The sequence below is a fragment of the Leptonotus elevatus genome, chromosome 3, assembly GCF_054856555.1.
Source record: "Leptonotus elevatus isolate MCC_2025b chromosome 3, RoL_Lele_1.0, whole genome shotgun sequence".
Lineage (NCBI taxonomy): Eukaryota > Metazoa > Chordata > Actinopteri > Syngnathiformes > Syngnathidae > Leptonotus > Leptonotus elevatus.
This window is the reverse complement of record NC_141241.1, coordinates 19819103-19833611: the sequence shown is the minus strand read 5'-3', so window position 1 is coordinate 19833611 and position 14509 is coordinate 19819103. Positions and strand designations below refer to the sequence as shown.

Sequence of the window (14509 nt, the reverse complement as noted above, 5' to 3'; positions counted from 1 at the left end):
ATTTATAGTTTGGGTGCTTTTACCCACTTCATCCTATTGAGGGATGCATCTTCATTCCGTGGAATAGAAAGGTATTGGATCTGTGTTTTGTGTTCAACTTCACTTTATTCCATATTCACATTCACATTTGTTCTGCTATTACTTTTTATTTTGATACATCATTTAGAGGAGGATCATTCCACAATTGGACCCATTTGAATTTCAAATCATCCATGTACAAATAGAGAAACATGCACCTGTGTAAATTAGTTATCTTGAGACAAAATTTGAACGGCTTAACATAATTTCTTCAGCAGACCACAAGATGGCAACTGTAAGGATGCCCCCTTTCCTCTTTTAACACTGCTTGTTTCGGTTGACTTTGACCTGAAGGCTACCTCAACGGGCGAGGGAGACGACGATGAGTTGTTAACAGGTCACCAAACAAAGACCTCAGCACCTGCTGTCCCCGCCACCCAGGACAAAGAGACCAAATGGTCCAAAGAAAACGTGTCCCATTCCGATCAAAAGACAACTTCAGATGACTCTCGTGCCGTCTCCTCCTGTATCATCCCCATCAATGTCACAGGTAACACTGAAATTTGATGATTTTTCCCATAGTACTCAAAAATTTAACTATTTAATAATGCCATTCTTCTTCTTCATCTTCTTCTTAATCCCCCCCAGGAGTTGGATTTGATAGAGAGGCTAGTGCACGTTGCTCCCTTGTCCATTCTCAGTCGGTTCTTCAGAGAAGAAGGAAGCTGAGGAGGAGGAAGACCATCACTGGAATACCCAAACGAGTACAACAGGACATGGGTATGTTGGGTCATATTGTTGTTTTTTTCTGCCTTACTTTTATAGATTTATGGATGGCTCAGATCTGGGGAAGATCACACTACAATAATGAGATCCTTTACAAGAATCATGTAACTGAAAGAAGACATATTATGAAAACTGATTTTTTAATTTTCTTGTGTATGAGTATTTGGATCTCTGCGGTGACTGTGAAACAATTAAATGTGGGGTCAGGGGTCGGGTCACATTTCTGTTTGCCGATGTGTCCACTGCATGCTCCACGTGCATGGATCTGCACACAAGACAAGTAATTAGAAATTTGGTGGCTTGGTAACGACGTGGCAATTCAGATTCAGCGTTCTGCAGCTCTGCACTCATGTGGCACACTTAGCAGTAGATAGGGACTGGTACAGCATTTTTTTGGGGTGCAACCCCATTCCCCAAAAAAGGAATTTAACAGAGATAATAAAATGTAATATTAAAATGAATGTGATAATTGATTTTGGTATACCTTCATAAACCGAGGATCCCATGATTAACAATTAAATCCCAAAAGAAAAACTAAAAAACTAAATTACTTGTTTTAAGTCTCCTATTTCCTGTAATGTAACCACTACCACCCCCAAACTAAAGAAAGAAAAGGCACCAAAGATCTAAGCTATCTCCTGGTTCATCTTTGCTTTTTTATTGATTTATTTTTCCATGTGCATGCAGTCTTACCAAACAATGTACAATTCTAATGTACATTGTACTATATTTGTGCATTGAAAATTAGACTTTCAAAAAGGCTATCCTACCATTTTATCAATCATTTTACTTCTGGGACAAGCCAGAATATGCTAGAGCACATTTTTACAGTCTTGTGGTTCACCATCTCTCCCTCATATCCCATGATGAAAGTGACTTTAACATGACATTACTGAGACTCAGCATGCTATGTCATTTTACATTCAGACTCAGATGAATCACCAGTAGCAAGAGAGCGGACAGTAATTGTCCATGCCAATCCGCACCAACTCTCGCTGTGTCACGAAGACTTCTCAATTAGTGGTCGCCTTCACCACACTCGAGACTCTGGCTGCCAAACAGATGATTTCCTCATAGCATGTAAGTTCCTTTGAATGTTTCCTCATGTCATTCCTTCCCATTTGTCCACCAGGTTGTTAAAAGAACTAAACGCAAACACCAACATGTTAGAATTACTAATAAAAATTTATACTAATATACTGTGACTGGATAGTTTCATATCAACCTTTTCCATCTGTTGGCCTCACAAGTCACCGATATCAAACAACCATCCCTATCCCATTTAGTACAGTGAACCCACGTTATTCGCGGGTGGGGTAGCAACGAAGCACTGCTGTGAAAAGTGAAAGTGACACCCCCCACATACTGTACACACACAGGGGATTTGCATTCCAGAGAGATGCCACAAGATGGCGGCAAAGCACTTCAAATGGAGACTGCACTGTAAAAATAGTAGGGTCAAAAATAACTCAAATTGGGTCAAAAAGGGACAAACTCATCTTTTTGGGTTATTCAATGAAACCAAAAAGTTGGTTTACAAAAGAACTCAAAAATTGGGTTGCTTTGTGGGTTATTAATTTACATTCAAACATTAATTTTAGGGTTAAATAATTCAAAAATATTTGGGTCAGTTAATTTTTCACCCAATTTAATTGGGTTAATCAATTTACCCAAACGGTTGGGTCGAATGAAGTACCCGCCCCCCCCCCCCTCCCATACCAGCCTAAATATCATGCTCGCACAAACTGAAGTGGTGTTAAGTATTGCCAAAACAATATGCATCTTAGCAGTTTACACAAACGGTGTAAGTCATTAAACTCATCTTTTGGCATTTATTTACCCACAATAAAGACTAGTAGCTATTAGTAGCTGCATAGCGAGAGAACCAAAAACATACTTTCTGTTTCAGTTTGTGGAGAAAGACAGCCAACAAAATACAAAAAATATATATATATATATATAACATTTAAAAAAAAAAAAGCCAAACTACAACAACAGCAATATTCCACAAGATGGTGCCAAATTAATACTTGTATTGCTTTAGCCTGAACACAAAAAAAGTGAGCTTTTGAGTGAATAAGGTTAAGCTTGCGAATGTCAACTGCGAATATGCAGGGGTTCACTGTATATCCAACACTGTGCAATTACAAAGGAATTGTCAATAATCAAGCGATGCAATGAATGTCTCCCTCTGTTCCCACTGTATTCTCTGCAGGTACAGCTGCTCCTTCCAGGAGACGCATCCGAGCTCAAAGAGGCCATCAGGGAATCCCAACATCTCTTTCCCACTCAACAGGCAACATTTCTTCCCTTGGTGACCAGTCTGACTCTACAAACACAAGTACTGCAACGCACACTGGACGTTTGCGATCTCGCAGTCTCCCACGAGAAGGTGGACGCCTGATGGATAGCGATGAGGACGACGATGACAACTACGATGATGATGATGACGAGGATGAGGATTTGTCACCATATGAAGCGGAGGATTTTATTCCACCTGGTCCGAGTCCGAGGCTGAAGATGATGATGATGAAGGATGAGGAGGAGAGCACTGATGATCAGGCAGCTCCTGAGCCGCTGCAACTAGGAAGCCTAAAACGTCTGCAACGATCTGGGGAAAGAGATCGAGGAGGAGGGAGCCCAGAGCATTGCTGGATGGAGAGAGGCCGTTCTCGCCTGCCCCGCAAAGCTGACATGGGCAGCTGTGAGATTTCTTCTAGTTCTGATACTTTTAGTAGCCCAATTCACTCTGTGTCTACAACAGGAGTGCTGAGTAGCCATGTAGACCACAAGGAAGACCATCAGTCATCCAGTGGCAATTGGAGTGGTTCTAGTTCTACATGCCCATCCCAAACCTCTGAAACCATCCCCCCACCTTCTTCTCCACCACTTACTGGCTCATCCCACTGTGACTCTGAGTTATCTCTTAACACTGTACCCAATGCCATGGATGAGGGCTTTTCCCTGGACCCCTCGTACCATTCTGAAATGAGACCTCAAGGACCAGGCCACAGGTCAAGCTCATTCACATCGTCAGCAACAGACCAACTGGATGATGCAGGGGTCAGTACAGCCAGTGAGGGGGAATGGGCATATCCTCCTGACCAGGACCAACTTGACCCAGACCAATACCATGACCAGACCCAAACACAGGACTATAGATCCAAACAAGCTCTAGAAGACCAAACATGTTTCAGTGAAAAAAACAACACTGACAAAGACACTGGCTCTCATTGCTCATCTGATGCAGAGGGTTTGTATACATCTGAACAATTTGGGAAAAGTAATCAGAGTTACGGACACTACATGTACAACTATGCAGACCAGGGGACTGAATCCAACATTGGGGCATCACATCCCATTTCCCACGGAGTTTACTCTCCATCCTCGTCTGACTACAAAACAGGCACTATGACACTGGGGAGGCCTTGTCGTGCACTGAGGAAACCCAAACTAAAACCTCCTCCACCTATGCGAACGTCCTCCCTGAAGGAGGCTAGTAGTAGTGTTGATGTAGGAACAGACACACAAGCAGATCAAGACCAACCAAAGATGGTTCGTGAACAAGACCTTACATTGTCTTCCACAGATATTAAGTTGGAACTGGAACTTGGAAGCATTCCAGAACCATTAGAGACATCTTGTCTTGTGGCAGAGCCTATGGGAACATGGGTAATGGGGCTCGGAGAAACTGTAGATATAGTGGAACCCATGTCCTTTAGCTCAGCAGACACACACTCATTTAAGGATGAAGGAGCAGTGCAATCTGACTATGCAGACTTGTGGCTTCACAATACAGAGTTGAAGTCCAACAATTGTGAGTACAAATCCCTGTGTAATTTAAGCACAGTGACAGGCACAACTGTTTTGGATTGTATCAAGTCGCCAGACAGCTCGTCCTCCTCCACCGACACACAATCCCAGCCGCTTTCCCAGTCTTCTGAGACCAGAGCTGCTAGTCCACCTCACCCGCCTGGAGACTTCAAACTTGGGTCGCCCGAGAAGTTGGCTGGTCTGGCATCACCATCCAGCGGTTATTCAAGTCAGTCAGAAACACCGACTTCTACTTTGCCCTCAACTTCAGCAGCATTCTTCCCAGGCCCGCTGTCCCCCTCCACCGGCAAAAGAAAGCCCAAAGTACCAGAGAGAAAGTCTTCTCTTTCGTCCTTGCAACACCATCCGAGAGAAGCAACTTCTATTGCCTCTGCTTACAAGAGAGACCCAGACTTCCCACCGCCACCTTCTCAGCTCGATCTTAATATTCTTCATGGTGGCTATGTCAGACATACACTCTCACACAGAACACAACACCTGCACACACTTCACCACAGCAAACACAGAGTAGCAAATGTTGTTCCCACTGTAACAAAGGTGTTAGTCCTTGAGTCATTAAATAGCAACGCCCCCCCATGTGCAAACTCTACCGCTTTGATTCCAAGCTCTAATATGCTGGCGATAACTCCATCAATTCTACGTTCAGTGCAGCTTCACTCTGTCAGCAAATCTAGTAATACTGTGACCAGCTCCGATCTGGAATCTACAAGTGGAGCAGTTTCTGTTACCAAACCCAAATGTCCTCCCAGTGGTGCAACTCTAGCGCCACCCCCAATTAACACGAGGCCGCTCCCTCCTCGTAGACCGCCCCCCAGACCTCCAACTCAGGACCACACCTCCTCCCCTGATCACGCTCAACCACCTCCACCTGGACGTCACCCTGATGGGCCTCCTTCTTACGAAAGCCTACTTCTCAGACAAGATCGATACGGGCCTGGAACTTTCTGGTCGATGACAGCATTCAGGACTCGCTTAGACCCGTTTTCAGAACTCTCTGATGACAGTTCGCCTTTGCATAGGCCAGTGCCACGTGCTCCTCACCCTTCACCAGTTGATCTACACACACATATCCGTTCACACACAGAGTATAGAGGGCTCACACATTCAGCTCGCGCACACCCAGAGTTTCGGATCTTGGGGGAGCGTTCTTTTTCCCAAGATGACGATGATGATGAGGAAGATGAAGAAGAAGAAGAACAAGTAAAAGAATCACAGAGGGCCACATGTCACAGGGTGGGCATGCGAACAGATCACCCTCCCCCTCCAGCCTACGAGTTTGCTGGAGGATCCCACCTGGACTCAGGGCCCTGGACTAGTCCAGTCAAAGTGCCTGGTACCACAGTGGAGACATCGCATCCTTACCTAATCAGCGATGCATGGAAGATGAGACAAGTGGTGCAGGAAGACGAGGAAGAGACATCAGGTGCTACCAGAAGTGCCCATCACCTGCTGCCACACGAGAATAAAGACGACTCCACCACTCCTGACACAGAAGACTATTTCAGTAAAGGTACGCTTGTGTGTATTTGAACGGAAATGATCAGACATACAGTAGATCATGGTTCCCCAATTCCGGTCCTCGAGGGCCGGAGTCCTGCAGGTTTGAGATGTTTCTGCCTACCAACACACCTGATACTAAACATCAGGATCGTTTTCAGGCATGCTGATGAGCTGATTATATGAATCAGGTGTGCTATTGAGCGGAAACATCTAAAACCTGCAGGACTCTGGCCCTCGAGGACTGGAATTGGAGAACCCTGCAGTAGATCATGTGTGATATAAATGTTTTCTGTTGCAGATTCCACACCCACTGACAACTCACTTTCCCCTTTGACGGATGACGCCAAAGTTGATGACGATATTGCAACATCACCCAACAAGTCCAGAACAACCGAGGATCTGTTTGCCATGATACACAGGTACTGTAAATTTACCACAACACAATTACCAGAGAATGCAATCTAAAAGCTTAATATTAAACTAAGCTTAAGTTAAAAGCTGGACTGACATATGACACATACAAATCTGAGTGTGTTGCCTCCTGTGGTGCACAAGCCTTAACCTGATAGTGTCAACACCATATTCATCAGAGCTGAGGTCTCAAAGCTACAGAAGCGTATTGCATTCACTTGGGGTCGGGCTGTGGTGGGGAGCTTTGTTTTTTTTGTGTATTTTTTTTAATTTTCTGTTTTACTAAAAAAAATTAAAAAACTGGGGGGAAAAAATCTGAAAAACAGGGATTTTTTTTTTTTAATGGAAAAAAAAATTCTGAAAAACAGAGTTTACGACAGCGTATTAAGGCCACATATAAATATATATTTTTTAGAGAGCGGAGGCAATGTTCCAAGAAGAAAACTTTTTGCCACTTATAAAGTGGCAAATTTGCGAGTTTATAAAGTGGCAGATTTGCGAGAAAAAAACTTAGTTACGAGAAAGTTACGAGAACTACATGTAGCGTACCAACTTGACCGTTTATGCCAATACTTTTCGGTGGGGTTTCCAAATAAAGAGATAGTAACTGCTTTAGCAGAGATTAACCATATGATGTTAAGCATTCGCTCTTTGAAGCGTTGTGTACGGCCACTGGCCAGCGACAAAGACGCCTCGCTTTGCGAAGGTCCACACCCGGACGATCAAGCATTTAAGTTCATTTGTTAAAATGTATATTTACTTCTACATTTACGTTTACAGAATTATTATTTACAAGTTCATACATTTTGGTATTTCTTTTGTACAAGTAACTAAGTTGATGTGTCGAATCTGCTGCTCTCCGTCATTCACTAGCATTTACCTAAAGTATGCTAGCATCTGATTGGTTAGTGTTAGTCAGCTGATAGGGGATCAGGAAGTGTTGTTGCGCTGGCTGCGATGAATGACAAGCAAAGTTTAAATTTAAGAATGAATCCGTCTCCATCCTGCCTTTTCATTTTATAAACAGTGTCCCATTAATCGCCAACGAATACTTACATGATTAGACTATAGCTATGCTACGTGTATTTCTCGTAAGTTTCTGAGATTTTTTCTCGCAAATCTACCACTTTATAAAGACGCAAACTTGCTACTTTATAAAGTGGCAAATTTGCGAGTTTTTCTCTCAGAATATTGCCCCTGCCTTCGAAAAAAATATATATTTATACGTGGTCCTAATACGCCATTGTATGCTTCTGTTTTTTGAAGTAGTTTTTTTTTTTACCTCTGCATTTTCCCGCATGCAATAGGTTTCCGTACAATCTTAATCATTAGCTTACAAAAATCATGCCGATCAAACATGTTCGTATACTTACATGCTCCATAAAACAATAAACCTAGCTTACATTAAAATGATAGTATACGGTAAAAAAAATAAATCATAAAACATTACCAATACTGTGTGTGTTTCTAATTATGGTACAACCTTAACTGAGCCAGTAAGTCATATAGTTTAAGGCAGTAGTAACAAAGTCTGGTCCTCGAGGGCCTGAGTCCTGCATGTTTTAGAGGTTTCCCACGTTCAACATATTCATCATATTTAAGATCTGCAGGAGCCTGATAATGATCCTGATCATTGAATCAGGTGTGTTGGATTAGAGAAACCTCGAAAACATGCAAGACTCAGGCCCTCGAGGACCGGATCTTGACACATGTGGTTTAAGGTATGTTGGAGGTATGCGGGAAAGTGTCCACCATTAGCGAGTCTGCAACAAGTCACTTGGAGTTCAGAGGTTAAAAAAATATATATATTCCCAAAAATATATATATTTTTCCCCGTTTTTCTGAGTATTTTTCCCTTTTGTTTTTCTGAATATGTTTAAGCTGTTTTTCCAGAATATGTTTTATGACAGAAAAAATATATTTAGTAAACAGAAAAAAATATTCAGAAAAAATACACAGCAAAACAAAGGTCCCCCCCAAAATTAGTCGGAAAAACAGTATTTTTTTCCTTTTTTTCAAGTGAATGCAATACCCTTCTGTGCAAAGCACATATAAAAGATACTGAGTTCATCTGTGGAGCGAATGTTGCTAGTGGTGGCCGTTTAGTTTGTTATATGCTGCAGACCTCGCTACATACATCCGCCCAAATCAGTAAAGCTTTTCCAGGTTCTCTCTGTACTCTCCTGCCTGTAGTAATGGCCTTCTCAGTCGGTACTTCTTACCTTTGTAATCTGTCTCTTTACCTGATTCAAAAGCAAGGGAGCAAGCAAGTAGCATGTGATTACTATGACCGTGATTACTATTACTATTCTAACTGTCTAAATCTTGATTCGGACTTTTTCCATTCAGATCCAAGAGAAAGGTCCTGGGCCGTAAAGATTCAGGAGACTTGAATGTAAAGTCTCGTCTCTGCCCCACAGCACCAGTGAACCCGAACAGTGTCACCAATGCCATTATGCCACCGCCCCCTCCACTCAACACCCCAGCCATCTTAGCCACCGTTTCCGGGTCACAGCGCGTCCCTGTTCCAATCTACCGCAGCGCCAAGAAATCAAGTACATCCAATGAAGAGTTTAAGCTCCTGTTGCTTAAGAAAGGCAGCAGATCTGATTCTAGTTATCGCATGTCGGCCACAGAAATTCTGAAGAGCCCTATAACTCCAAAACCCCATGGGGAATCCATTCTGGAAGGCCCCATTGGTCAAGCTGAAGAGACACCCCCAGTGTACCAGGAGCCGCCACTTTCCAACTTGGAACCAATCCAGATACCGGGCCTCTTCCCCAGGGCCAATTCTGAGAGCTTCACCCCCAAGATCCTGCCTATGACCGCTGCATCTCGACAGGGCCGTTCTCGGGTCCCACCAGTAGCCAACAGTAGTCGCTATAGTACTCGTAGCCGCCTCTACACTGCTCCCATGCAAGCCATTTCTGAAGGGGAGACAGAGAACTCAGATGGAAGTCCGCATGACGACAGATCTTCGTAGAATTTGTTGACAGATATTCTCGTTTTTGAAATGGCTCCCCTTCCTACTTTTATAATATTGGGTGTCTCTTGAAGAATTTGGTCTAATGCACCCTAAAATCTGACTGTTGCTAAAATGTGCCCAGTACTAGAAACTAAGGAACTTTTGGGTTGCAGATGTTGTGAGAAACTGAATGAAAAAAGGGTCATTATAAAATAAAATAAAATAAAAAAAGTTGACCTTGAAACTATATAAAAAGGATCGCTCCCTCATAGATAAAATATCTATTTTGATTGAACTGTCTTTTATACACAAAAAAAAAGGAAATGAAGCAACAAAAAAAAAAAATGAAGCTAAAACAAGACATTTTGTGAAAGGACTGCATGTTCAAGCACATGCAAGATTCACTGATATTTGTACTTCCTGTCTTGTTTGGTGTGGGCGTGTGTGCTGTTGAGGAACTGTTTTCGCTAGAAATTAAAAACTCCTACAAAATGTAATATTCTTCCAACTGTTGGTGCCCAAAGCAGTAACCAGACTTTGCATAGGCGCATTACAAATATTCCTGCCAACAAGCAAGGTTTATCTTGTGCGTAGGTTACAAAACCAACACAAAACCAAGTTTTTGATTATTTCCATCAGTAGACTTGGAATCAGGAACATACCATAAAGATGGCCACATATTTCATCATAAAAATTATATCCTAAAATTTAATATGATGCATGTATTTTTGTAAAGCGTCTCCAAACATGATACTAAAGTTTCATCATGTTGCATGACCCTAACGGAAACATCCCCCTAGATTCTCAATTGTCTGTCACCATTTTTGTGGTTCCTTCGAATCGTTTGCAAAACGATTCCTGTGAAAAGTTTTAGTGACTGATTGATTTGTAACACATTTCCATTGATCCAAATTATTTTTTCCTGGGATTTTAAGGAGCACGGGGCCCACTACTATAGTAGACGGGATCCATTTGTGGAAGACTTTGGGACAATCGCAGTGGCCTTTCTTTGCTAGATTTGCTTGTGTTTAGCGTGACTCTACATGGACCCTGGCCAGAATCATATTTTAAACTAACCTTAAAACCGTGTCATGCTGTTCTAACTTGAAGCAGAAAAGAAGCTTTTCTTGGCGGTTTTAGAGGCGCCATTCAGTGCAAATGGTGAAAATGCTTTAGAGGGTCCGAAATCGGGTTGACCAGAGAGTTATTTGCAAAGCTTTCCAATAACCGACCTCTCTTTTGCACTTGATGATTATTCAAAAATATTCAAAAGAAGTTATATCTTATAATGAAATTGCATATGTATATTTGTATTGAATATAAAGTCATATCTATATAAAACAACAAGAAAACATTTTTAACAAGAGTGTAGCAAAGAAGAACAGGTCTCACTGACAACATGACATACAAATCTTAACAATGAACACTGTTCTTTCCTAGTTGCCTACCCTTCATTTGCACTGACCCAGTAGCACGAGACAGGTGAGAGCTCAACCCGGTGACTGCTGTGTGCCATTTCATCTAACCCGACAAGTATCATTCATGTTTAACAATTAACGCACTCCCAACGTTTTCAAATCAATGCATTGATAGCTGAAGCCTTTGGAGTCCATTTTAAACGAAGGTTAGCTAGAACAGTGATTCTCAAACTTTTTACCAACAAAAATTACCCCCCGTGTTATTTATGTCTGCACTGACGTGGTTCTGAAAATTTGACTTTTTAAAACCTTGTTATATCTTGAAACTAGTAATTGGGCCATGTCCATTGTGAGCCATTGTAATATTATGCACAGTTTGCACATTTACACTGCACTAGAAATATAGAATACAAAAAATGTTTAATGATTCAGTTCAAATATTTTGCACATAAAAGTGAAATATTATTATACCTAAATAAATAACAAATGTATTCAACTTGAAAGTTAAATAAAACAGAATTCTACATGGGCAGTGATCCCACCGGCCACCACTAGAGGGAACCCACATGCCACTGCGCACTGAGAATCACTGAACGAGAGAGTATTACGAGAGGAAAAGGACCATCTGTTGACAGCTTGAACTCTCACCTGCCTATCACAGAAAACATTTACTCATATTCAGAGACTGCACTTCAATACGAACCATTCACTGTATTCTGTGAATACCTCAACAAACATATTATTGTTTTACTGTAAATGCAAGATAGATAGATAGATAGATAGGTAGATAGATAGATAGCGTAGCAGACAACCACATACTCAGCGAACCTGAACTACAGAACTGACACTGTGTAAGTTGGAGTGAGTAAAAAGCTGTGAATTGCGCATAAGAATTTTACATTCATGACACCCGCACGGCTTCATGGCACTTGTTTATTTGTTGTGTTTTCTATCGCATGCAATAAGACACAAATGACAAAAAAAAAAAAAAAAAGGACTCCACCATATGATTATTTTTTATCTGAGGGATGTCTCCAGATGAAAAAAGAATTTGTATTTTCTGTTCTAATGTCAAGTTCAATAGTGTGTTCAATAGATGTACAAACTGTCTGGCAAATTCTGTTCTGTATAGTTGTGATCACAACAGGGGTTTATCTTGTACTGTATATCTTACTCACTGGACAATCATATGTTTAAGAGAGAGAAAAACAAATATATGGGGAAATCGGATCACTTGTGGTGCTGGGTCCTAGTCCTGCTTGAGCCGCAAAAGTTGGCGTGAGAGATATTTTTACTTTCAATTGGACAGCTTGAAAAAAAAAAATGTGACCATAAAAGGCTCAAAAAGTGACATGTAAAATAGTTGTTCTACTTTTGTTATTTTTAAAACTTGAATTCCTGTTTAATATCATAGACACTGGATGTGAATGGGTTATCTCTCTGCCACTTGAAGAATGCTATGTGAAAATTATATTTTAAAACTTGGAAACAAAAAAAAACAACAACACTGAAAGCGTTGAAGATTTGTGTGGTGTGTTTGTTTTTCCGTACTGTACCCGCCATTTATCCCAACGGTGTAGTGACACAATTTGTATCATTTCTGAATTCAGTGGATAAATGACTAACACTATTGGATTAGTAATACAATGTGTTAACATTCAAAATCAATTTTAGCTCTCATTTATAAAACAATTAATCCTCATTTTACTTGGGGGAAACAACAAAAAGAAGATTCTTGAATTCATGACTATTTTGTTCCAAGTGTTTCAATGTTTGCATACAATTTTGCTCTAATGAGATGTGACAGACACTGGACATTTTTTTCAAAGGTGTACAGTATGGAAGAGCACTAAACAGAGTTTAAAAATTTCAAATATATGTGAGAAAATACGCAAGCATAACTGTCTATTTAAAAGAAGCTCCAAGTTTAAAGGTAGCTAGGACATAACAGATTTGAATCATTTTTGTATTTTTGTATAAACATGTAAATACATTTTTAAAAGAAAACAATGTTGAAATTCTTTCTTTTGTAAAATAACCAAATAAAAGAATGAAAACAAATGAGTTTTTCCTGATTCATTTCAACAGATTTTTCACGCTTTTTAGAACAGTAATAGAAAAAAAAAGTGGGGAGGACGAAGAAATTGAATACAAAAAGGAAGAAATAGAAGAGAAGAATACAAAATCCAACAATTTATATTTCACAAGGTGGCAAGAATGCCTCTTTGAAATTGTTAACATTTTCTACAAAAACAATTGATGTAATATGTAAAAAGTTGTAAGAAAATTCATACTCAAAAAGTGCGGACACCTGAAAAAGCTACTCGGGTAACAGTTATCAAGTTGAGCTTTATTACTTCCAAACAGTTCAATTGTAACACGACTTATAACGGTATTAAAACCCTTAATCAAAAGTGCACCTAAATAATATCAACACTAGATGGCAGCTACTCATAGGCTACTGTGGCTACTGTCACAGCGGTACACAAATATACTGGCCAGTGGTGACGAGTAACGAGGTACTAATACTTTACTGTAGTTTTCGTTCGTCATCCAAAAAATGACGTAAACGGAGAGGTGTAAAGTCAACTGCGAACTGGGGTTTGATTTTAATGAGATCTCGAGGCAGGAAATAAAAGCCAAGAATTTTTCACCGGCGCCATGTCTAGCAGAACCGCTCAGACAGTTAGTTAGCTTCTTTGGCGTTGGAGGCACACCCAGAACAGATATAAATGAGGCCATGATTCAGTCACCAAATGACTTTGTGAAGTCAATTTGAAACTACACTTACCTCAATTAAATTGAACAGCCTTTAGCCGGGCGTGCGTTTGGTACCTCGGCCTTCAGTTTGGACTTTTCACCGCCATCATGCTGCACTTTTGAAGCTATCGATTTAAAGAAAAAACGTAATATAACAGCTGCTACCGTGCAATATCTGGAGCGCTACGCTTATAGGTTGCTCTACAAATGTGTTTAGCTAATCCTACTTGACTTATTCTGACCAACCAGAGGCCCGGAAATTATTTAATTTTATGGCCCCAGCACGATCGATTCGGAAGACAATCGGCAGATTAGAGTTATATATAGCAACACAAAATCTGAAATCTGATTGGACAATAACAATAACCTCCACATGGACGTACATGTATTGGAGGTAGTCTAGCCATGCAAGAGAAACGCTAAACTTGTATTTATTTTTAAATAGAAGAATATACTGTTGGAAATAACTTAACAATGTCTTATTGAACAAATATTTAAATGTAGGTTGTAAATGCAGGTCACAATGGTCAGACCATACTTTAGAGAATTGCATTGTGGCTGTACAGCTGAAAATGTTCCCACAAGGTCAATATTGTGGACCAAAATATCCAATCCACTTTAACAACAGAAATGTTGTGTAAGCTATACTAACAAATGTATACCTAACAGTGGCTGCTAAACAAATAGTACACCCTTTTTGCATTTGATTCATGTTGTTTTAGAGGTGTGTCCATTCGAATTTTAAAGAGTGTGTTTAAGACCACTGCCACATCCAAACCCCACCCTTGCCACGCACAGCAGTGTGCTTTGATGTTTC

General features: G+C 40.7%; 1 protein-coding gene across 6 annotated transcripts in view; it reads left to right on the top strand.

Annotated features, from left to right (window-relative positions):
• Window positions 1-12993, top strand: part of nhsb (Nance-Horan syndrome b (congenital cataracts and dental anomalies)) — a 56669-nt gene extending 43676 nt beyond the window's left edge. For 4 of the 6 annotated variants that reach the window (XM_086070681.1, XM_086070683.1, XM_086070680.1 and 1 more), the window contains 7 exons: window positions 9-71; window positions 373-568; window positions 667-798; window positions 1732-1884; window positions 3020-6148; window positions 6437-6557; window positions 8899-12993. In XM_086070681.1, the coding sequence (XP_085926807.1) occupies window positions 9-71; window positions 373-568; window positions 667-798; window positions 1732-1884; window positions 3020-6148; window positions 6437-6557; window positions 8899-9532 (4428 nt within the window). In that variant the 3' untranslated portion in view covers window positions 9533-12993. The remainder of the gene's footprint in view (window positions 1-8; window positions 72-372; window positions 569-666; window positions 799-1731; window positions 1885-3019; window positions 6149-6436; window positions 6558-8898) is intronic. The other 2 variants (XM_086070684.1, XM_086070682.1) reach the window with 2 other exon arrangements.
• Window positions 12994-14509: the final 1516 nt, after the last annotated feature.